Source organism: Coturnix japonica, chromosome Z (genome assembly GCF_054131305.1).
Source record: "Coturnix japonica strain WE chromosome Z, WE-NBRP24, whole genome shotgun sequence".
Lineage (NCBI taxonomy): Eukaryota > Metazoa > Chordata > Aves > Galliformes > Phasianidae > Coturnix > Coturnix japonica.
In genome coordinates, this window is record NC_140702.1 from 61,805,930 (window position 1) to 61,831,503 (window position 25,574).

At 38.8% G+C, this 25,574-nt stretch overlaps 1 protein-coding gene across 8 annotated transcripts in view; it reads right to left on the bottom strand.

The window, feature by feature from the left end:
* Positions 1 to 25,574, bottom strand: part of PDE8B (phosphodiesterase 8B) — a 70,216-nt gene that overhangs the window by 7,685 nt on the left and 36,957 nt on the right. For 4 of the 8 annotated variants that reach the window (XM_085528755.1, XM_085528756.1, XM_015848638.3 and 1 more), the window contains exons 3-17: positions 23,627 to 23,817; positions 22,359 to 22,418; positions 21,264 to 21,321; positions 17,841 to 17,929; positions 13,799 to 13,877; positions 13,153 to 13,293; positions 12,679 to 12,767; positions 11,956 to 12,016; positions 5,530 to 5,581; positions 4,250 to 4,327; positions 3,347 to 3,423; positions 2,880 to 3,044; positions 2,035 to 2,080; positions 1,463 to 1,598; positions 208 to 406 (exon numbers count right to left, since the gene is read on the bottom strand). In XM_085528755.1, the coding sequence (XP_085384881.1) occupies positions 208 to 406; positions 1,463 to 1,598; positions 2,035 to 2,080; positions 2,880 to 3,044; positions 3,347 to 3,423; positions 4,250 to 4,327; positions 5,530 to 5,581; positions 11,956 to 12,016; positions 12,679 to 12,767; positions 13,153 to 13,293; positions 13,799 to 13,877; positions 17,841 to 17,929; positions 21,264 to 21,321; positions 22,359 to 22,418; positions 23,627 to 23,817 (1,521 nt within the window). Of the gene's footprint in view, positions 1 to 207; positions 407 to 1,462; positions 1,599 to 2,034; positions 2,081 to 2,879; positions 3,045 to 3,346; positions 3,424 to 4,249; positions 4,328 to 5,529; positions 5,582 to 11,955; positions 12,017 to 12,678; positions 12,768 to 13,152; positions 13,294 to 13,798; positions 13,878 to 17,840; positions 17,930 to 21,263; positions 21,402 to 22,358; positions 22,419 to 23,626; positions 23,818 to 25,574 lie in introns of those variants that run through there. The other 4 variants (XM_085528757.1, XM_085528758.1, XM_085528759.1 and 1 more) reach the window with 3 other exon arrangements.

The following is a 25,574-nucleotide window of genomic DNA, read 5'->3' on the forward strand; positions in this document are numbered from 1 at the left end:
AAATTCCTTCCTCCTGTCAACGACTTCAGAGAAACTGTGTGGGCCTGCAGGCATCACAGGAAAAGACTTCAAGGGCAGAGTAACCATATGGAGTGAGGACAATTATTTGAGTAAACAAATGACCCTGAATGACACATAGAAAATGGCAGCTCAGAGTGGCACCTGAGCAAGTATACCCAACTCCCAGCTCCTAGGCAACAGTTTTACCTTAACTCTCTCCTTTCCCAGAAAGAAGGCGGTAGCGTGCAGGACATCCGCAGCGTGTGTGGAGTTGTGGTATGCATTGGAGGAGTGGTAGTTGGCTTCCATCAGCTGCAGCCATGCTCGCAGTGTGGCTTCTGAGCAATTCAAAAACTCAGGGACTCCAAACCGGCCGAAAACTTTAAAGCCTAAATAAACTAGTGGCCTAGGAAACAACAAGAGAGGATGGCACTGCTGTAATGTAAGTACTTCTAAAGAGTGATGTTTTCATCAAATAAACCAACAAGACCTTAACAATAAAATTAAACACCTCTAATGCGCACCTGAACCTCTATAAAGCCTAACCAACTAGGTTATGAATGGTTACATCTTCTTTCATTCTTAATGTGTCCTGCAAAGTGGCACATCTCCACTACAGATTCACCAGTTCTTATGACTTTATCTTGGGCTTCAAGAAGCCTCAGATAAAAATGCTTAAAAGCTCTGTTCCTTTGTGTTTTGAGTATTTGTTAATCAATCAAAAATATGTTTGTTTTTGAAAAGAAAAAACACAATTTAAACACAACCACATTCCAAAGGCTAAGAAATAATAAGACAAAGTGCAAACAGTTACAGCTTCATGTAATCTATTGACTTTGTGGGTACAGATTCCTACTTTCTAAATGTATCAGGTTGGCAACACACAAACTATATTGATTATGTCTTATAATCATTGCAATAATCACAATCTCAGTCTCTTATTCCTATCACCGGCTTATCCTCCAGACCAGTTTTTATCCTTTATAACCAAAAGCCATCGTTGTCTCACAGCTCACTAAATCATAGGGTGATTTAGGTGATGGAGGGGAGCAGCTTGCTATTTCCAGCCTGACCATTTGTGCAGTAGCAGGAATGAAGGCATCAGTGGGACACCCAGAATGTAACAATGCTGGGCTTTGATGGCCTGACTTTAGAAATCTGGTGGGAGTCAAACAAGGTAGGAGTTGAAAAGAAAACAACCTGGGAAGGTTGGAGATGCTGTCAGAGAAGATAACAGCCTATAAAGAGATTCCTGTGGCCTATGCATATACTCTAACCCTGATGCATGCTTGGCTTGTAGATGTTGTAGGTAGTATGAACATGTACATGTATGCACACAGAAAACAGGAAGACAGCTCTCACAGACTTGCAGTATCTTTCTTCAGTTCTCCTGAGCAGAGCACTTTATGCTACAGCACCCCAGTAACAGTTTTATGGGCACCCAGAGAAAGAAATCAAGTACCTTTTATTTGTAACAGCTTCCAATTCAAAGATATTGAAGTCCCAGCTTTCCTCATTATCCAGGAGCTGTGCAATACAAGGTGGAACATCACTGACAGTATTTGGCACTGAAAGGTGACTATGGCTCAGGTTCATATCTGATGAAATAGAATTTGGGAATTAAAGCATGTATGGATTTTTTTTATTTATTTATTTTGTTCTACATGCAGTGTTCTATTTAGAAAACAGCTCTTTTAAGAAAAACAGCTCTTTCCCTTACAATACGAAGTTTGTAAAAGCCCACCATATGTGGCTTCTGTTACTTCAGATTATCCGGAAATAAATGAAAGAGCTCAACAAATGACAATTTAATTAAGTTTCTGGCCTGATTTTCTACATTTTAAATGCGTTGTTTTAGCTATTTGAACGTGCTTCAGATCCAAAATGGAGGCAGTTCAACACTCATTCTACAGTCACTTAGATGACTATTTCCAATGACATACTACTGCTCCCACTGCTAGCATGAATTTCTCTGTCATTAGCATTTACAAATGAAATTACACATGCAAAGAGAAATTTAAAATGGTGGCTTACTCTTGGAAAACACATACTCATTTCCAGACAGTCTTCTCAAGCCATCCTAAAATAAACAAGGTTATTAAGAAATTGTGGCAAAAATAATTTCCATGCGGTGTTACTTGGAAAAACGCTGTACTGCCTCTTAGCTATTGTGCCTGGGCACTGAAAGTACTGCTCCTACCTGTAGCACTATAATAGAATTATAAGTGTCATTCTTGCTTTACAGCCTTTCAAAACAGACATGAAAGAATCTGAGGAACACTAGCATGAGACCTCCAGAAAGGATATTACCAACCACACAGTGTAGAGCCCTCCTTGACCCCTCCATTCACACCTGAAGCATTTCATCATTCACATTAACCACCATCATTTATCTTCTGCTTCCTTTTCATTATTTTGACAAGGATTAGCTCAGTGCTCATTACAAAATGGGGTAATCCACATTGAAATCCAGGCAGTCTGTCTTTGGCAGACAGCTTTGCTACTGTTAAAGGACCAAAGTCATAACCTGATGAAAGTAAAGGCCACTATTCTCATCTTGTTGTCAGGTTGAGTAGCTGTAGAACAATCCCTCTAATCCCATCTAAGTTTTTAGAGTTTCTAAAAAGTATCTACTTGATACAACACAGATTAGATTATATGGTTTCTAGTGGTGACTATGTTCACCCTTATATGAGGATGAATGCATCCAACAGACTGAGATATAGCTGTGTCTTAGTACACGGTGGTACGTAAGCCAAAACATTTAAGTGAAACAGTGATACATTACAATTCTGCTTCAGCTGCTTTTGGTAGCGGATCACTGAACTGTGATGCACGACTCTGCCAACAGTAATTTCATCTTTTCTAATTTTACTTACAGTCATCAGACCTCCAACAAGATCACTTGTGTGAGGATCTTCATCTTTGGCACCCAGCTGAGGGGAGTAAAGCTCTGTTGTCCGCAGGATTTCCAGAACTCTGTCCAAGGCTTCTGCTACAGTGATGGGGCTGTTTTCCTGGGCAGCATTAATTATGTTAATAACCTGAAAACAGATGAGGGAGGTAGGCAAGGAAGAGTGAATACCAAATATTTTTCTTGCTTTGTAACATTACTAACTGGATTACGCTACTTCTCACTTAGCAAATTATGTGCAGTTTCCCTCAGTCCTTTAACTTGAAAATGTAACTGCTTGCTTTGAGTCCCTGGCACCCTTCTGTTAAAGGTTAAATCTTGTTAAATACAAGATGTGGTAAAGATCTGGATGTACTGACAAAAACTATATATTTCCCAATAAGGGCAGCTCCAAACTCTGAGCCCGCAGAAAAGGCAATGCTCAGGACTCACCTTTGTGATAGGAGCTTCTATTGTCATTGAGTGGATCCTTGCCATAGAAGAGTACCGCCGATTCTGTAAACTTGGAGCTGCCATTAGAGAGAACACTGTTTATGCATAACAGAGTGTAAATCTGACACCATTTAGCCAGTGCCAAAAGCTGCCACTAGGAAACACCATGACAGAGTCCAGCTAGTTTCTGTTTCTCCTGTATCTCCTGCAAGTTTTTGCTTTACTGTTCCTTTTCCTGCATTGCAGACTGCCTCCTGCGCAGCCACCTCTCACTGCTGCTGTCAGATTTTCCCCATCCATCCATCCATCCATCCATCCATCCATCCATCCATCCATCCATCCATCCATCCATCCATCCCACACTTCAGCTATACTGAAAGGAAGATGTACTTACCATACTACATGCCCAGCACCTCCCACTCTCCCCTTGTTTGCTGATGGATTTGAGTCAGACACAGCTTCTTCTGTGAGAGAATGCAGCCCCCTCATCTCTGTGTTGCAGCTGCTCTAATGAAACCCATTAATGCACCCTACAAGGTGTGCTTCTCTCACTACACACTGAAGCAGAAGGAAATCTTTTGCCACCACCATCCCAGGCCTGTCAGTCATAGGTGGGATCAGGACCAGCTCTGCTCTCAAGTAACCAGCAGAAATCAGTCCCTCCATGTCCCCCATCAATGAAGCCACCAGTAAAGGTGCCACGCACTGATATGCAGCATAGTTACACTGAGGCTCATGCTGGGGCATTACTTTGCAGTTCAGTATAAAGACACTGTTGTAAGACACTGAAGAAATCTCTGTTCAATCACTCATGAAGTTGTCTGGTTCCTCTTTCATTCTGTGTTTTTGCTGCCTCTGATCTTTATTTATAATCTTATTCCTAACTGATTTTTATTTTCTTACCATCACTACTTTGTGAAGATATAGACTTAACGTCAGTTGAATCTTTCCTTCTGTTCTTGCATTTGAAGGAATGGGATTCTGTAAATGCAAAACAAAACCTTTTAAAATGTGCCAGTAATAAATGCTTCTCCATCCCAAACTCTGAACATAGTTTAAATAATCTTTACAATACCACTTAAGTGGGGGAAATACTGTAACTGACAGCTCAGAATGGGGGACTGTGATACAAACTTGGAGTACACCAAGGTACAGCAACTTGCCTAAGGTCACCTGGAAAGATGTTGTGGAAGAAAGACAAAACCATTAATGGAGCAGGGAATTCACCTAACTTCAGCTGCCTAAAAGCAGCAGTTTTTCAGCTTGCCTTTGCCTGAGATAGCTATCAAAGATCCCTCTGCAGTAATAGAGATGGGCAGTGGCATGCCCATGAACAGGTCACTATACTTCAGGATGGACCCTGCCTGCAACCCTTCCTGCTGTTCTTCACCGACCACTGGACAACTCTGAGCTTAACTGCACAGAAACTTCAATAGGTGAGAAAAACCCCATCTCAGCCAACACTCTCTTTGCCCCAGCACAAGGACTAATCTGTTTTCTCTGTATTAAGACAGCTTTTGCTGTCTTTTCAGTAATTATTTGTATGCTATTTAAGAAAAATGCAACATATTGAGAACAATTACAAACAATTAACCAGTTGCTGTGGAAATTAACCATGCACCAAGCTGTTATTATTGAAATTGCCATTTACTAAAACAAGCAAATAAATAAATAGAAACCATCATAGTCAGACATATGGAAAAAACAGATGAAACAAACTGATGTAAATGACTGGACAACGTCTCAAAGATATGTAGAAAGATCACTCAGTAAAATGCCATTTCCTTCCAACACATTGCAGTCTGCCTTCTCCTTTACCCTTAAGAACAACAACACCCTATCTAGGCAGCTCTGCACATAGTGCCTGCTCACAGAGTATTGAGTAGCACTCAAATATCAGAGACCACAGAAAGCTTTCACTATGTGAAGAATCAGAAATATCATAAAATTGATATTCTCAACATAAGGATCAACTATTATCCCCTTTGTTGAGACAATATATATGCAGCCTCCTTGTAACAAGGTGTCCTCATCTTCCTCTGTCTGCAGACTCCATCACCAGGAAAGGAACAGTGAGAAAGAAAACCTGCATTTATTAAAGCAACACAGGAGCAAACCATTTAACACAACACGGATAAGTTCTAACTGCAGAAGTATATAAAGGCAAATGATAGCATTCTAACCTGACTGAGAATTGTCTCCTGAATAATTCTCATCACGGTGACTCTTGCAGAGCTGAAGATGCACCAAGGGTAAATTATGTATGTAAAGGAAAAAAAAAACAAACACAAAGAGATTTAAAAAGGGCTACATTCAACGCTGTCACATTTGCTATTATTTAAAAATTATATATATATTTATATATATATACACATAGGAAAAGACTCCCCTTCAGGTGTAATTATAAGTACAGAAATAATATGAAAGTAAACAGACACTCAAAGCAGGAAATCACAGTTACGACAGTGCTTTTATGTACGAACAATCAGTTCCTGTTTTAATGCCCAGGTCTGTAAGAGAACTGATGTTCCTTTTAGGAAAAGTTTTAAGTACAAATTGCATATAAACATGAAAGATTCCAGAAATTAAATGCAAAAATAGAGAAAGAAAACAAAACCAAACCTAACAAACCCCCAAAACTAAGATGTCATTAGTTTCTTATCATCTGTACAGTATTTTTGACACTATTTTCTTTGTACTGTCTAAGCCCATTTGTATGCACCCTTTCATGGACTAGTGATACAATGGATCATTTTCATTAAAGACAGAAAAGGAACACTCAAAATACTGAGGAAAAGATAGGTCTCACCCACCAGAAATTTGTTTCTCAGTGATTTTTAATCGTTCCCATGAATGAAAACAAACAAACAAACAAACCCATCAGTATCTAATTTGTTTGTGTTTCTGAAACACCTGAAAATATTTCAGTCTTTTCTAGAACTTAAGTAGGATTTTTCCATCATCTTAATGCTTCTACCTACTGCTTTGTAATGCACTAACAGATTAAAAGCTCTTTTGCTTTTCTATCCCTCTCAGAAACAAAGGGAATAAAGGACAGAAACCAAAATTAAGGAGTGATTTACTGTGAGGGGTAAGAATTAAAAAAGGAAGAGGAAATCCTGCAGTAATGTGCTACATAAATCTTGTTTGCGGGAATTTAAGAGGGCACTCTTTCCTCATTAAATTCATTTTAAAAGCTTAAACATCTCTCCTACAACCACACAGAAACTCTCAGAAATCATCTTATCTCAACAGAATAAGATTGTGGAAGCTTGTCATGTATTACAGTGATACAAGGCATCTGAACTGCTCATTCCTGTTCAAAACTGGAGTTATGAGCCCTTGGATACACCTCTTCCTGCTTCCCACTGCTGAAAGAAAACCATGGCACATTCCTTGTGTATATGAAAAATAATCCACATGTCAGTACTGCTGAGGTATTTCTCTTACCCCTTGCTGTAGGCATGACTGAAAGAGCCAAGTAAGTTAAGTAATGAGAGCAGTTATATAGCTTATCTTGAACTGATAAGCTCATAAGAGGAGAAACAACACCTCTGTTATAAATACAACCATGCACAAACACTGGAGACAATCCTGCCAGGCCCCAGTTCACAAACTTAATTAATCATTACCTGGGCTTCAGCACATAAGAACAGTCACATGAGAGTCAATCCCCATTCACAAATCTCCACAATATGAACACTTAATAGTCTCAGATATATTATTTTATGTGAATAAATCTATTCATTTTTCCTATGTACTATACGTGGCATCGGGTCTTCTCACAGTGATTCCTAATTCCACTGTAATCTCAAATGCTGTGATACACTTTAGAGAGACTGTAATGATGGAGAACATGTTTATTTACATTTTAAAATGTGAAACAATGTACAGGCTCAAAGAAACACAGAAGTGGAGTTGGAAGGGACCTCAAAGAACATCTAATACCAAACCCCTGATTGTGGGCAGGGCTGCCCTCCCACCGGTTCATGCTGCCCAGAGCCCCATCTAATCTGGCCTTGAGTGCCTCCAGGGATAGAGCATCCACTGCTTCTCTGGGCAGCTGTGCCAGGGCTTCACTGTCCTGACTTAAAAATGTCCTCCTCCTTTCTCATCTATATCTTCCCTCTTGCAGTTTAAAACCATTCCCCCTTGTCCTATCCCTATCTCTCCATGTAAAAAGTTTATTTCTCTTCTGTTTATAATTTTCCTTTTAAAACTGCAGCTGACATCATCTACCTGGACTTGTGCAAACTGTTTGACACTGTCCCATGACATCCTAGTTGCTAAATTGGAGAAAAATGGATTTGATGGATGGACCAATCGCCCAATAAGGAACTGACTGGATGGTCACACTCAGAGAGTTGTGGTCAACAGCTCAGTGTTTAAGTAGAGACCAGTGACGAGTGGCATTCCTCAGGGATTGGTGTTGGGACTGATGTTATTAGGCATCTTTTAAGGTAACCTGGACAGTGGGATCAAGTGCACCCCCAACAGCTCTGCAGATGACACCAAGCTGGGTGGTGCAGTTGACATGCTAGAGGGAAGGGATGACATCCACAGGGACCTGGACAGGCTTGAGAAGTGGGCCCATGCCAACGCATGAAGTTCAACAAGGCCAAATGCAAGGTACTGCACCTGGGCTGGGACAATCTCAAACACAGATGCAGACTGGGTAGAGAATGGCTTGAGAGCAGCCCTGAAAAGAGGGATTTTAAAATGTCTGTTGAGGAAAGATTCAACATGAGCCAGCAATGTGTGCTTGCAGCCCAGAAGGCCACCATATCTTGAGTTGCATCAGGAGAAGCATGACCAGCAGGTTGACGGAGGTGATTCTGCCCCTCTGCTCTGCTCTCCTGAGATCCCACCTGGAGTACAGTATCTAGTTCTGGGCCCCCAACACAAAAAGGACATGGAGCTATTGGAGAAAATCCAGAGGAGGTCTACAAAGATGATCAGAGGGCTGGAGCACCTCCCCAGTGAGGACAGACTGAGGGAGTTGGGTCTCTTCAGCCTGGTGAAGAGAAGGCTCTGAGAAGAGAAGACCTGATAGCAGCCTTTCAGTACCTGAAGGGAACCTACAGAAAAGCTGGGGGGGGATGGGACGGGACGACCTATAATAAGAGCAGATAGTGACAGGACAAGGGGAAATGGTTTTAAACTGGAAGGGAAGATTTAGATCAGACATTAGGAAGAAATTCTTACCAAATCTTAAGAATGGTGAGACAATGGAACAGGTTGCGCAGTGAGGTTGTGGATGCCCCCCTCTCTTGAAGCATTCAAGGCCAGGCTGGATGTGCCTCTGAGCAACATGGTCTAAAGGGAGGTGTCCCTGCCTATAGAAGAATTTGGGCCCCTCTCAGTGTTTATTTCACAGGGTACCATTCTTTCAAGGAAATCCCCAAATAATGGCAGCCTCAAAACTTCCTGAACTACATTGACTCCACCATCTTGACAGGACAAGCCAACTCAGCAAGAGGCAGTAGCTTAGAAGGACTATGTATTCTGGATGTTCCTGGCAGGCTGAGGCCTTATGGCCAACAGAAGCCTCACCTGCAATGCTGGTGTTTTCAGCGTGTAGATGGCACCTCCTCAAAGGGCACTAAAACAAGCATGGGCTATTTGAGCACTACGGCATGGAAAAACCAAGCATCGCCCTGTAGCACCTGAAGCAATTTCCAGTGGCTGAGAGCACATAATCAACTCACCCAGCTGCTACATTATCAAGGGAGAGGTACACTCCTTTTTCAGGAGCATACTGACTCAAAAGGACAGATGGAAGTGAGGGACTGCCTTCCAGTAGAACCCAAGGATCAGGCATCTAAAGGAACAGATAAGATTACTTGCTCTGAAACTAAAGAACAGGAGTGCTTGTGATGGGCTTGCCTACACTGGAACTTTTTCTATACAATTCTTTGCTTGAGTCTTATTTGACTCAGTGGCAGCACAAGGTTAACTAAATAAAAAGCAGCAGGTAATTTTTATACCCCAGAGGCCGTTTTATTAACACTGCATTTGCATTAAATCATTAATAAGCTTATTTTTAATTTTCATCACGTTTTTTGTGGCTCTTCAGACTGTCCCACCAACTGCTGCAGAAAATGAAGCCCTCCTGCAAAAGTCAGCAGTGCTTTCTCTTTCGTTGAACTTCTCTTTGCCACCAGAGGGTGCAAAACTGCAGTGCTCAAACACTGATCACAATTGAAAAAACACACAGCAGTATCACTGAAAAAATAATTTCAAGAAGTCTTATGAATACAGAACAGGTATTTTCACATATAACCACCATCCCCAATCTAAACCAAAACAAGGCCTCTAGATGCTGTTAAGTTTTCTATTTGATGCCAGAGCAGCTGATACTGTACCACAGGCAGGAGAGATTCCTACCACAGAACAGAAACACACAAAAAACCCGCACCTAGTTCTGTGGGCTGTGCCTTATTTTCTTCCATATAGACCTTCAATCTCTACAAAATATATTTTCTGTCAGGCTGTAATCTTTAACCATTGTAGCAGATTTCTATATCTGTTCAGAATGTTTCAGAGGACATACAACTTTGTCTAAGGCTGCTCAGGAAATAAATATCACAGCATTTGGGCTTTATTTACCAATAACTGCTCATGATTCAGTACTGAAAAGCATGAACTGATTGTGCTTTCCACTGAGCATGGCCTCCAACACACGTTTGTAGATAACATTTTGTTGCTAAGTTTACTTGTTTAGTCCTAAGAACTGGAATATTCCCTTTGCTGTTTTTTGATTGTTTGTTTGTTTGTTTTTACAGATGGCTGCAAGTCTGTTAATGTTCTGTGCTGATGATCTTACATAAACCATTCTACATTTACACTGCACCAGCCTTTCAGCTGTGTGTACACTACAGAAAAATACATCAAATGGTACCTCGCTTTCAAATCAACATCAAAGCAGCTGTAAATGCAACAACATGAACAATGAGGTTTTATTAATGAATAAAAAAAGGAAATACTGTGTAATGTTAGTACTTCTTCCATTACAAAAGTCTCCTGCACTCCAGGCTGTACTTTTAAAATCCTGCTACTGTAAATGATACCTCGCTGCTAATGTTAAAATGTGTGTTTTGATCCAAATATGAGGTCAGTTGGAAACATTTCAAGCTTTATTTTTAAGTGGCAGAGCTTCAAAGTTCTTCCAAAAGCTATGCAAATTTCTTCATTGATTCAATACTATCTGTGCAACAGGCATGGTTTTAAATAACAGACAATTTTACAGGATATTACCTGTTAACTTCCAATACTTTTTTTCCAGCAATCTATTACTAAGCATAGGCTTGTTATACTGAAGAACAGGCAACTAGAAATTCGAGTGACCTTCCATGCATCTTTGTGCACACATTGCCTTTAACCACAGAGATGTAAAAGCACACTTAAAATTTTATACAAAACAATATACCTGGTTCCTAAAACCCACATTTTTAGGAAAAATGGAAATTATAGGAAATGTGTCATATTCCATAAGCAAATCCTCAGTTTAAATGCTAGCAGCTACCCCTTATGCTCCCTACCTTCCATCTCACCCCTACAGACCTCAGGGAGATTTTACTTTTTGACTCAGAGAAGTCCAGAATTTCTTATTCCACTGGAATAGAACATGCTCAACGGCTTCAGAGGCTCTTTCAGATAGTATGCAGGAGCAGATCAGCCAAAGAGCTTCTCAAGCCTCCGTGGTTTTTACAGGATCTGGTGGATATGTGCCTGTACACGTGTGCAGGGAACCTCCAGTCTCCCAGTATGTGCCCACTGCATCCTGTCCTGGCACTGGGTACCACTGAAAAGAGCCTGGCTCCATCCACTTCACACCCTCCCATTTATAGACACTGATGAGATCCCCCGGAGCCTCCTCTTCTCTGGTCTGTACAGACCCAGCTTTCTCAGCCTTGTCTCACAGAAGAGATGCACCAGTCCCTTCATCATCTTAATGGACTTTTGTTAGATTCCCTCCAGTGTGCACAGGTTTCTGTTGTATGGGTGGCTGAGTACTGGCACCAGTGCTGAGCAGAGGGGAGGAATCACCTTTAACCTGCAGGGAGCACTTTGATGAGTGCAGCCAAGAGCCACTGAGACTGGCTCAAATTATGCCCTGGATTGCAATTACATTCCTCTATAACAGACACACTGTGCAGTATATGATACCACAGGTCCTACACTGAAGGCAATATGACACAATTTTATTTTATTCAAGATCCATGTATTTACAGATCTTGTAAGAGCTGAGCATAGGTCATTATCAAACGTAAGTATGTCAGATCAGACTGTCGAGAGCCATTGTAGAAAAACATCTTGAACTCCTTTCCCATTATAGTACATGATGCTCCCTAGTACCACAGACTCATATCTGTGCTCCAGACAATATTAGTCTTTCTCTACTCAGCAGTCCTACAATAAGAGAGCAGCCCAGCAGAAAAAGACTAAACTCGATGCAAATACATTTTCTTCTGCTTCATCTAACAACCAGTGATAATCTGGTAACGGTAATATTTTTTCCAAGGGGATGTGGTCTACATCAATTTCTTAAACAAAAAGTATAATTTAGTAAAAGAGATGAGAATTACGACATGGAAGAAACACAGTACCTGCTTGTTGTTTTCATTAGTAGAACGCAGCCTTTTGAGGGACACAAAGTGTCTGATCTTCCTAGCAACAGAAATAATCCATTGTAATTACATCAAATGCTAAAGAAGGAAGTGAAATGACATTCCACTATTTTTTAAAGCTGAATTCTTAATGACTTTATGGAACAAGATATTAAAACCAACACCAAACAACTGACTGAGCAACAAGCAGTGAAACAGCCGTGTTTTCGTTCTAAGATACATGATTCTATTTGTGCTGCAAGAGTTCACTCACACATCTGGGAGCAGAATTTGGCAACATGCACATCATACATGGCAGAAGTGCAAGCACATGCAAGTGTGCACACAAAATGGATCACCTGGCTGCTGACCCTTCCAGTTGCCTGGTTAGCAGTTTGAATACTCTGGAGTAACTTCACAGAGAAATGCATGGTAGCATCAACCCAAACATCAATTTTCAACTGTCTATATACAGCAACACTATCCATTACTATGATTCATGTTTTGTTAGCCAGCAAAGGAAGACACCAAACTGAACAAATCAGTACAAATCATGGCCTTCTTAATGTTGTATATTTATCCTGCACTGTTTGAAGTCAGTGGTGTTACCACCACCCTGCTCCTTAACACATGGAGGTTCATAACAAGTGCACAGATAGGGAAAGCACAGAGAAAAAAGAAAAAGAAAAAAGCAACTGTGCTCTGGAGATGTTTGTTAGTTACCCTCCTTGACCAATCACTGGTGTTATCTTCACGTGTTGCTGGATACTGTCTCCTGATTTCCTTCTTGCATAGTAAACCCCTTGCCATTCCTAAGAAAACACAGCACAACAGAGAGCATCTAATAATACTTAGCTTGCAGTCAAATATTCATTTATTATCATCTAGTCCTTATGCAGTAAATAATTACATATTATTTCATGTTTATATCCTAAAAAAGTGTAAAATCTTGTAATCCTCAGTATTGCTTTAAGCAGATATTTGCTTGTCTAAGGACAGTTTCAACTTTTTCATACGTTTCTCTTGTGAAAATGTGCGCAACATTTTCAAAACATTTAGGAATTAGAGGAACAGAATTAGGATGGGATATTTGCAACTCAAGAGAACAGAGTCTTGTATTTTTAACCCAGATATGAAAAAAATAAAGCAGACTGAAAATCCAAATTAAAGTAGCCCAAGCTGATTTTAGTTACCTACCTTTCCCTTTTTAATACATGCGTTGATAGTGTCTGTCAAATCCGCACGGTTTTTATCACTTTTTGGTAGCTCAGTAAGTTCCTTCCCAATGAGCTCTCCCTTGTTATACCCCATCATCTGCTCGAAGGCCGGATTAACATACTGTGAAACAGAAGAACTTTGGGATAAGGAGGTCATACTTAGAAGATGATTACTCACACAAACATAGCAAAGTATTTCAGGGCACGCACCTAAATCCAAAACCACCTACAGACTGCCACATAAAATATTATGCAAATGGTGAGAGACTTCACTTACATTTGTTAGATACATCTTATTTATTTATTTATTTTACATAAGGCATTGAACATAGAATCTGATATAGAAAACATGGAAAGAGAACAAGTCCCTTTACTGCACAGGATATCTATTCCTGCAATAGATTTCATGCTTGTTTTATATAAGCAACTAGAAATGATCATATGAATAAAGCGACAAAAGGAAATGTCCTAAAAATTCAGCAAGTGTCAACAGGCAGCATTCAGAAATGCTGCAGAAATATGGCAACAAAAGCAAAACACTGAATTAGAAGAGACATTACTGAACAAAGATCTCATTCAGGTTTCTGTCTTTGAATTCCACAAAATGACTGATTTTTGCCCCATACCTGAATAACATGATCTTCACTGGTTATTTCTATAGCTTCCTGACAATGTTCTAATGCTGTAAATACTGCATTACATGCCCTGAAATTAGCAAATGATTTACATTAGTTTTACTGTTAGAACATATTGCTTATCGTAAACAGATTATCACATTGCACTTATCCATAGATTAATCACAAATTAGCCTTCTGTTTCAACCAAACCAAGTAACCATCACCACTGTAATGTTCTGTGGGATTTCACCCTTGGACACTCCTGTTGCTGAAATAGTCTTCTGAGATCACACTGTAAAATTGCTCAGGGGCACCATATCACTTAATAGCATGTTGCCTTTTCCAGATTCCCTCTATAGAGCAGGAACTAACAATCATTAAAAATAACAAATGGTTGTTTACATTGCAATAGAAAGTTTTGTGAACAACAAGGATAGGGAACACAAAAATCAGCACAGCACATTATATGAATGTATTTGTGTTAAATATATTCTAATACATACCCTAACAAAACATGTCCTGATATACACATAAATAAAATGTGCTGTCCTTATTTTACATGTGCAAATACACATATACATATAAGGACAGACATAAGTTTTTAAGTACAGCAAATGGACCTTGATTATCAAAAAAGTTGTAATGCTACACAATTAGAGGAGATGATTTAAGCCATCACAAAATCTATAATTCACACAGAATAGGATTGATGTTAATATTATTTAATGCTAATTACTTATGTTAATTAAAACAATGTGTTAATTAACACAATAAAGTAAACTATGGAGATGTAGTGCATATTAAAAGATGAAACTCAAACGTGTTGTGATAGATCCCAGTCTTTTTTCTGGCCTAAATTCAGACCAATTATCTGCTATGTATGTCTCACTGCAGGGAGCATGAAAAGCACCAAGCATAAACATCCTTGTATACAGCTATAACATAATGGAAACGTCTTGTTCACAGACAGTATAGTGGGGTGTTATTTAATAATGATGATCAGTGCATGGTTAGCACAGAAGTATTCCACCTCTGCATTAAAAAATATAGCCTGTTGGTAGCCCTGCTCATCATAGAAATAACACAGAAACAGACTGGAAATGAAATACACATGAAGGCACACATATACAACAATGTGAATGAAGATTCATAGGAAGAAGTACTGTATACAGAAGACAACTGTACTACTTCAGTCTATACAATAAACTGAGCTGGACAACCTAGCTGTCCAAGTTTGCTCCATGGTGTGACTTTGTGCTATGCAAATAACTGAGGTATCTCAGTGGTAGATCTGGTACACCAGCACTAACAAGTCACTAAGTAGGCTTTCTGCAAGAAAACACAGTGCACTGTTTGCACTATTCAGAACCCACTTTTTGATTTGATCTGGCAATCAAGCTAGCAGGACTCTTTGGTAAATGCAAACATCCTACAGATGCCCAACCAAAATTTAGAATGAAAGAAACAAAAATTCTGTCTAAGAAACAGTGTGCCCATCTGGAATAGGAAAGTCATCTCTGTTCACTGACAGAACTTCCAATACTGCTTCCCTGGGCTGGTCCAACATTCTCACAGACTTTCTCTTCTATGCAAACACCCAAAAAATCCTGGATTTTGTCCCAGTGATTTACTTTCTGAGAACATTATGTCTTTCTTTTCACATATACAAAGACATATGAAAGACCAGCAACCCTGTGTGGTCAGTATACAGTGCAACATTTTTCCCCCCTTTTCATTAAACCACAAAGATGAAAACATTTGTAACCAAATAGGGCAATAAAATCTAGTTATGCTTAATTTTTCATGGTAAACTCAGTCAGAACATCTGCCTCTTTGGGCAAATGTAGGAAGAAGTCCTTTGTCACAAGGCAAAGCTTCTCTAAGTTACAAGTATGCCCCCTCTGAAAGTTCATCTTTCAGAAGGCTATTTTGATCCACCAGATGTTAGCATAAGGCTTGTTGCATTAAAAAATAACAAAACTCCTCTGTTGTGCTACCAAAGCTTTCTGAAACAGTACTGCACAGAGATGATGTAAATATACAGACATACACATGTGTAGATATATATGTGATGTGTTACTAATATACAAAACACCTGATAACACAGAAAACATCTAGTTGCTATACATTCACATAATTTAAAGGGAAGGAGGTTCACAGTTCACATAACTGAAATTAGAAAAGTGAGACAAATTACAAGTGGGTGGTACAACACTGTTTACATAAATAATACAATAGAGAGAATTGTCAGTACCTGAAAAGCTTCTGAGGGCTGACACTCCTCCAGATTTCAAGATTTTTTTTAATTGGTGATAATTTTAAGTAAACTCACAGAAAAATTTGGCAACCGATGTGAACCACATTCCCTGATTCTGAGTTTTAATTATCTGCATTCATAGTTGATATCACTTACAGAGAGAGGCTTAAACCCTACTGGAACCGAATTCTTAAAGTAGGTTATTCCACTTGTTACAGCAGGTAATTTTCAATGAGAAGGACATAAAGTTTACAACAAAAAGAAATAAAGGAAAACAAAACATAACACAAGAAGTCATTGATAGATACATACACTGATGCTTTAAAGAAAGACAAGGATAATTTCCAATCTTTTATGCTGCAGTAAATAACAAGAGAGAGATGAAAATGGCAAAAAGCTACTACACAGACAGTAATAAGCAATGAATGTTCTTGGCTAAGAAACTGAGGTCACCTGCATTTCTGGTAAGAATCTTACTTGAGACATCATCAGTCAACAAAGTGGAATGCTGTCTAAACTGTGAGAAGTGTGATCCTCAAGACAAAATTCAACAGCTGGAAAAATTTTTCATCTACAGTATGCTTGTTATTACTAAATCTGGTGTTGGATCTAAACACAAGCTACAGGTATTGCTTGTATGGACATAAACTGGTATTTGCTAACTAAATTCACAAGTCACACATTTCACGCTGCATCCACAACTGAACAAAGTCAGGTTCAGCTTTAATTATAACATTTCTGCTTTTTTTCCTGTTGTTGTTTTTGTTTCTTCTGCTGAGCCTTGGAAAATACCTATTAAAATCGTGACATCTTAAAATCCTATTTTTTTCCCTGAAAATTCTACTATAATCATTTTTTACATATTTTTTTGTAAACACAAACACATATATGCTTGAACATTAACGTCCTTTGAGAAAGGTTTGCAAATGGAATCTTAAAAAAATCTACTGCCTAAATAGCAACACTGGCTCCAACAGAGAAGTGATAGTATTTTCTGCAGAAGGAACTGCAACTCACCCATGGGAATCCAGAGAAATATGTTTTCTCTGCATGACAGCTCAAAGGTCTTTTTTTATGTATAGATGAATGGTAAAGACATTTACATGTAGGTGTAAGCACCAGTATTAAATATAAAATCAGTCATGTTAAACTGATTATGCAATTATGTCTTCCTTTTTTATCTTAGTGAGATAATTCTACAATTAAAAATTTCTTATTAAGAAAAAAAATTGTGATCTTGGCCTGACAAATCTGGCACAAACTGGGCTAGGAAGATCCAGCCCAACAATGTGCTTAGCTCAAGCTGTCAAACATGAAGTTTCACACATGTAAGATCAAGAATGACTTTGAGAAATTTTCCTGCCATGCCACTTCTCAGCCCATAAACCCTACTTACACACAAGTCATCATTAAAATGCTACCCTTCCCATTAAATGAGCAGAAGCTGTTTTTGCTAAGGGATCTCATTCTGATCGCAATACCAGTGATGGCTGCTGTACTATTGCCAAACTCAGTGTGGGCATCTGAAAGCATATGGGCACAGGCAAGCACCAGAATAAAGGACAAGTACTGCATTTTGCTTTAATGAAAACTATCATTTAAACCACAAGTGAACGAAGCACATCAACAAAGCTTTCTAAAGGTACCACTTACTAAAGTGCTTAAATTTGTCCTGTTTTGTAAATGAGCAAGGAACAAGGCATGGTTAGCATTCAAAGTACATACATCTGCATCTGAGAACACAGACCAAACAGTATTTTTTACTTCTTATGCTTTCTTATTATGTCTACATACCGTAATTTGAACTGAGATCGCACTTCTCCATGTTCTATTTGAATCAATTCATTGTAACAAGCAGTTATGCTGCTATTCTCCGTGAATCGCTGGAAAACAAACCAAGAGTGCATGAAATAGAATGGAAGGTTTGTAATCTATTATTCCTGTTCTTGCATCTAAAACTCTGACATTATAAAGAGAGCTGGCAACAGGAATGATAAAGGGCCATGAAAATGGGGCTGGAACATCCTTCATATGAGGAATGACTAGATGAGCTGAGACTGGTCAGAACAGAGAAAAGAAGGCTCAGGAGAGACCTCATTAAGGAAAATAATTACTTGAAGAGAGTGCAAAAAGAAGAGAGTCAGATTCTCTTCAGCAGTGCCCAATGTCAGGGCAAGAGGCAATGGGCACAAAATGGAGTACCATAGGTTTTTCCCAGCACCATCCCTGCCAGTGTCAGGATGATGGCTGGACTTGATGATCATAAGGATCTTTTCCAACCTAAATGATTTTATAATTCTGTGCTGTGTGGATGGCTGCGCACTGGCAAAATTTCCCAAAGAGGCTGGGACTTTCTTCCTTGGAGATCTGCAAAAGCCACCTGGTTGTGGGCAGCAAACTCTGGGCTTGGGCAGGGGTTGGGTCAGCTGCAATGAGAAACTTCACATTCATCACAGAAGTATCAGCACATTCTTTGACTTCAGTTCACGTTTACTGCTCGCTAGTAAACTTTGGCTGTGAGGATTTACATCAGTGATTTGTAAATACATCTGCAGACTTTGTTTTTCACAGAAAATACTCTGTGACATCATTAGATCTCAGAGTACAGCTGCATGCTGAGCCGAGAGCCAGCGGTCAGACCTCTGAAGAACAGAGAGTGTTGTATGAGGAATCATTGCTTCTCGCCTTTATGAAAAAATGTGATTTTAGAGTCGACAGCTTAAGCCCAAATTTAGAGGTAACTTACCATGGGCCTATCTCACTCCTCATGTTAAGACATTAAGTATTTCTATAACTGTCACTTTTCACAGCAGGAAAAAAGGCATTAATATTTATGCATTTGCAGGTGTATCCCCCCCCAGAAATATTAAAGGAGCTCTTGGGAATCATCAGCTCTAAATCTGATGCGAAAACTGAAATTCTGTCTATAAAATTCTAGAAAAAAAGTGACAGACTAATTGGCTACAGCATCAGGCTCTTTATTAATCAAGTTGAATCTGCACTTAAAAGACAGGTACCATCAAACAGAACAGTTACAGTAAGAGTTTTGTCAAGGGAAGGAGGAAGAACTAGTATGACAAATGTTGATACACTGAATCACTAGATAATGCAAAATAAACTACTGGAAAAGATGGAGTATAAAAATAAAGTTAGGGAAGATAAAGCTGTAATTTGAGCAGCCATGATTTTTCAAAAACCATTTTGTTACACTGTTGAGGAAAAGATCCCCAGATGTGCAGTCCCTCTACTTTGGGAATGTGTTTATTTGGGTTTTTTGTAGCTTTTTTGTATATATATATATAATATAAATAATATATTTTTGTATATATATAATATATATAAATAATATATGTATATATTATATATAATTGTTAATGGACTTATGGTCTTATAAATCCCTATTTAAGCAGAAATAGTTACTATTCCCTCCAATCTGTGAACACAAGATTTTTGACATCAGGTGTATTTTTAAAGGCTTGAAAATAATTATACTAGGAAATGATTACATGATGTAAGCACCATGATATACTTGGGACAGCTGGAGAGAATGGTTAGAGACTGTACACAAACCTCCTTGTTCGCCTGTCAGCACAGCTGGCAGGTGCAAAAAGATCCAACCACTTTCACTTTCCTAGAAGAAAGCATGGCATTGTGATGAATGCACCTCAGTAGCACAGCATGTCCCATGCCTGTACTCAGTACTTACAGCATCCAAAGTTATAATCTAGCCTGCTAAATACAATGTATTGCAGGTTTTCTTTTAATGGAACACCAGACTTGAGAGGAAATTGGCTTCACTTTGAGAAACATTAAAACCTTTTTTTTGTGTGTGTGAGAGAGCTGTACTAAGAAAATGCTAGCAACCTTGACCTGACCTTTCTTTTAGTCCCTGTTTTTCCAGCTATCAGAACACCTCAGAAACCCTTAATGCTTTTGCCCTGCCAGTGCCCTTGCAATAGAGGCAAGAACTATTACCTCTTTCTGGTGATGTTTCACAATGGTGACTCAGGAGCATATTCTTTTTGCAAAGAAACTCAGGCTAAGTATGAATTAGCTCAGATACTAGACTCAGCCTGAAACAATAGGATAATGTTCTTATCCTAATGTATCCTGATAGGGATAATTCTTGTAACTATGTATATTTAATCCCCTCTAACTACAGAGCCTACTGATGAACTCATGTTCAGTATATAACCTTTCTAATGAAGAGCTAGCTTTAAGATTACAGATGTTTTATGTTACATTAGCAAACATTAATGACTACCCAAAGCCACTCAGACAAAGGCTGTAAGATGGTAAGAAACGGAAGCTAGAAAGAACCAAGAATCACTGCACTCCACTAGAAAGGCATTTTAAGAAACAGAGAGAAACAATTATTTCCTCTTCTTATTTCTTGTACAGGACAGCTTACAATGCTCTGAATAGAAAGTGTTCACACCTATGTAACAACTCAATTCAAACCTCACTGAAAAAAACAACAAAACATTGGCTTTTTTCAATTCAGCAGGAGCAGGACAGGGCTGGTACTTTCAGAAAAGATTCCTAGCAGTGTCATGCACACGGACATGTCTAGATTGCTAGGCACACATTAATTAGGGTGACATGACATTGATTTTTAAATGCACTCATAAACAAAATCCACTCACCATCTGTGCAGACCACATGAATTTAATCACAGAATCATTAAGGTTGGCAAAGGTCTCTAAGATCATCCAGTACATGGATGGCAACCACCTACCATCAATCCTGTTCACTGAGCCATACTCTTTAGTACTGTATCTACCCTTTCTTTAAAGACCTCCAGGGACAGAGACTCCAGCCCCCCCACCCCCACCCCACCCCGGGCAGCCTGTTCCAGTACTTCACCACTATTTCTGAGAAGAAATTTTTCCTAATATCCAACCCGACCCTCCTCTGGTGCAACCTGAGGCCTGTTTGTTCTCTTGCTGTTACCTGAGAGAAGAGCCATTCTCCTGCTTATTCTGGAAGGGCTACCTAGATCACAAATCCTCTTATTTCATATGCTTTTCCAATACATTGCTGAATACAAGTGTACCAGTCAACAGTAACTGCTGACTCATAAATACATTTTTAAGAGAAGCAAACATATAGTTTACAAGAAGGATTCACTTAAATATGAGGAAGTAGAAGCGCCTGTAATTTACAAAGCAATCACAGTTACTTTATTAAATACATAACATATGAAGGAAGACATACCCTATCAAAGCCTGCATTAAGAAGGGGAAGAACAGAAGTCTCCTCTTGATCAGCAGATCTACAAGACAAAATGCTGGTCACACAATACGCAAGATCTAGATGGCATCAATTCAACAGTTATCTAAATATAATGCAGTACGAATACTCTTGCATAAAATAAACACATCAAACCATGATATTACAGAAGTTGATCTTCTGAGTGTCTGTTGAAGATGATACAGACGTTTATAGATGTTCGCAGCCATTACTATGGCCAGAAAATAATTCTACAGCAAATTTGATGGGTATTACACAGAGGTCCCTCTTCTCTTCATAGACACACAGGGGTTTCCAACAAATAAATAGATAGATAAACAAAAATAGGATATCCTGTGATATCCTACAAGAAAGAAGCTAAAATAATGCAATTAAGTAAAATGTGAAACAAGCTATAAGGTCTTGTTAAGCAGCAAACATAATCTTTTCTAATCTTGGCAGATTTGTTGTTCTCCTGCTAACTCAGTTTGCTTACTTGCTAATCAAACTAGGAAATCAACAAAATTAGAATGGATTTAGCGTATGTACAAGTACTAACAATGATGGGAAACCACTCTTTTTCTAAAGTATTTGATAAACAATGTATTTAAGTCAGTAAGAATGCATGGATTATGAATTATTCAATGAGGATTTCAGGACGATATAATACCAAGCTTAGTACCATCAGAAATAAAACTGACTCCATTACCTAGTTACCTAATAACCACAGCATTTTATCTGATCTAGTTATTTCCTGTACAACACAACAAACAGTTTTCTATTCTTTCATTTTAAAAACAATTTATTTATTTTTTTTCAGTATGCAAGCCACTTCATAACAATTCTCTGAAGTCAAGGTGATATATTAATCTACATGAAAGGAAGTTTCTGAATACTTAAATAGGCCACATACATCATCTAACCATTTCAGGAAAAAACTAACATTAAACTTATTCTGTAAGTTTTTAAACTTAAGAGTTTATATCTTATCTACAAGATACCTTCTGTTATTAGCTAACTTCTGTATCTCATCCTCACAGAGCAAAACAAAAATATTTCACAACACAGAGTAAAACGTACGTGCGTGGAACCACAGCAAGTATTACAGTGTGTTCTGATGGCTTTGTAGCACGAATAGACCTAAGAAAACAACATTTTCTCAGTTACACCACATACTTTCTCAATGTTACGCACAATGTCTTCACAGGCAATACAAATGAAAAACAGTACTGAAAGTGTCCACCGAAGTGTGAAAATAGGACCTAGTGGCCCTCACTTAGACATTCAGTTTCTTTTGGCATCAGCCTCCTCAGAATCTGCACAATACAGTGCAATACAGAGACAATGGTTCCAAATACTCTTCAAACCTAGTAAAGGTTTGTCCTTCTTACCTATTTAATGGCAGGGCAGGCTGCCCTGAAAGCAGGGGTTGACAAGATGCAATACCTATACAGTGCACTCCCAGTATCTGTTAGTTCAACATTTAATTAAACAAGAATCTCCACCACCTTCTCCCACCTTCACAACTGTCATTTTAGGTGTTTTAAAGTCTTCTTTAAGGTGTACAAAGTGCTCTTGGGGCACACTGGTAGGAAAAGAAGGTATAGCAAATACACGTCCCTGTAAAGAACTATCAATCACCACCATGGTACGCAAAATATCACTGCTTCATGTTACTAAGAAACTGAAAATGAACACAACCATGAACACTGCATTCATCTTTTACCAGCAAAACATCATTTTTTCCAAACATGTCACTCTCTCCTGAATAAAGAGTTGTCATATTTATGTGCATTTCTTTTAGAGTCACTTCCATAACCTCAAATATGTGAACTTTAAAATATTCGTCATAAACAACAGAAATTTCAGTTCATGTGGGACTGAGAAATGTAGCATGCTGCAGTAAAACTGCACCCCAATTTTCCATTTCCACACGTACAGAAGGGTGACGTGAACTTTTGTGAAGAGCTCGCACTGATGTGTGCCTGATGTAGGGGACAAAGAATAGCATTAGTTTCAAGCCTTGCAGCTTAAAACCTTGTTATGGCACTGACTCAGGAAAGCAGACTCAGGGAGAAGCAGATACAGAAAGCACAGAGTGATTTCATAATAGCTGTGGCTTATGCCCTGGATAATGCTCATGATCTGAAGAGAGAATTCTACAGGTCAAGTGTCACCCTGGCCAAAAGCTTATTTTTCAAATTGTACTCCTCTTAGAGAGGTAAGAAAACCTCTTGTACCCAAATTTCCATTCTTTTTTATTATTATTTAATTTTCTTGTTATCAAGAGTATGGATTTTATACAACATATTCCAGAATTTAAGAATAGCTTAAGGCCCTTTAGTTACCTGCAGATATCTTCTGCATCAAAATATCTGGAGTTCCTGTGATCTATTACAATTATTTCCTGGTGCTTATCGAGGAAACATTCAAGTGCTGACTCTGGGGTCCGGGCAATGTTGCACCTGTAACCAGCTCTGTCGCAGGCCCACCAGAATCCATCACTTTGGTTGTCTTCTTTTGCAAAGATCAGCAAAACCTGCAAAGCATGCAAAGCAGCACCATCAGTTTAAACATACAGAATAGTTATTGACATGACAAAAATCTTAACCACTTCTACTATCTGAAAGATCAAGTGCATTCTGAAATATATTGGACTGCAGATGGCAAAACAGCTGGCACACTGGATCGCTTTATTAATAGAGTGATTATCAACATAGCATTAACTGTGTAGGACTGATATTTACTGCTTTTGAATAAGCTGTGATTGCTCTGGATGTAATCATGTTAGCAGGTGAGAGGTTACCTTGCTGTGCTTGTTCTTTGAGCATCATGGCTTCAGGAGCACTACTACTATTCAGGCTGTTTTGATGCAGAGGAGCCTACCTAAACAGCCTCCAGGCTCTGTGAGTAGATGTTCAGACATCATTCCCATTCTCAGGTTGTCGGAGTTACACACATTTTAAATTGTAAGGAATTTTCTGAAATGTAACAGCCTTTTTTCTTTCAAAACTGACAAGAACAATAGACAAACAGGCATGGACAGGGCTGGGTAGTAGGAAAAGAATGATTCAGACATTGCAGCTGATCACTAACCATGCCGCTCCATGTGACAGACTTAAAAAACACATTAAATTAATAAAAAGATGCTGTGAGAAAGAAGGGCCTTAAGAAGTCAAAAGTTTGCCTGTAGGTACTCACATCGAACAAAAAGGCAGAAGACTTGTTCTTCAATAAATATTAAGAAATACATCCAAAAGTTTTAATTTATAAGTAAGAGTACGCTGGGTTACTGCCACTCATCAACCAACATAGTAACTACCACTCTACCTAATCCATAATCTCTTCCAGTCATCAAACGCTCAAGAGCAGTTACGCGGTTCAGCTGTAGACCTTTGCATATACTCTGGTAAAGCAGCTACTTTGATTCAATCTTCTGTTTGGCTCCAGTTGCTGTTAGTGAACACGTTTTCCACTGAGCACATTTTGATGTCTTTCTTCTCTCAAAATTCCCAATTTGGAAATACAGGATTGCAATATTAAACCATCTACCACATGCAAATACTGAAGTTTAATTAAAGCACCTGATCCCCCAGTGGAAACTATCAGTGTGTGAATTGTTCTGAAAACATTAACTTTGAAAGGTACCATTAAAGCATTACAACCATGCCTGCTTATTAAAATTTCTGTGAAGCTTACTATAAAGAATGAAAACACAGCAAAACTCGAATTATGCAAGCTAATGCTCCCAAAATCAAATACAGCAATCTGTGTAAATCAGACCAACAGTATGACAGGAAATTAAACTTAATCTGCATTTCTCGATGGGAAACATTTATCTGTTTTTGGTATATGGTTTGTTAGCTTTGCTGTAAATGGATCGTTTTTACCCAGTGCTGCTTTGGGGTAGGAATACCATAGACTTCTGCTGAGATTTTTTTTTTTTTTTGAGATCTACTGGAATTCCTACCATGTTTTTCTGTATTTGTTTTGCACAGCTGTTGCATGTCTTGTTCCCAGTTTATCATGCAAATTCAGAAAACAGATAAAGATCTGCTTTGAAAATCTCAAAATGCAGGCCAGCTGAGCACAGGTGCAGATATATCAGAAGAAAACAATGAGAAAATCAGAAACAGAACTCAAAAAGTCATAAAACATGATACCAAAACCTTCTTATGCCCCTGCAAGTATCTCAGTGAAATTATTTTAATAGCATCTTTAATATAGCCAGGGGGATATTGTGCAAAACCTTCAATGGGCAGGACAAACAATTAGATGCTGGGCTTCATTAACACT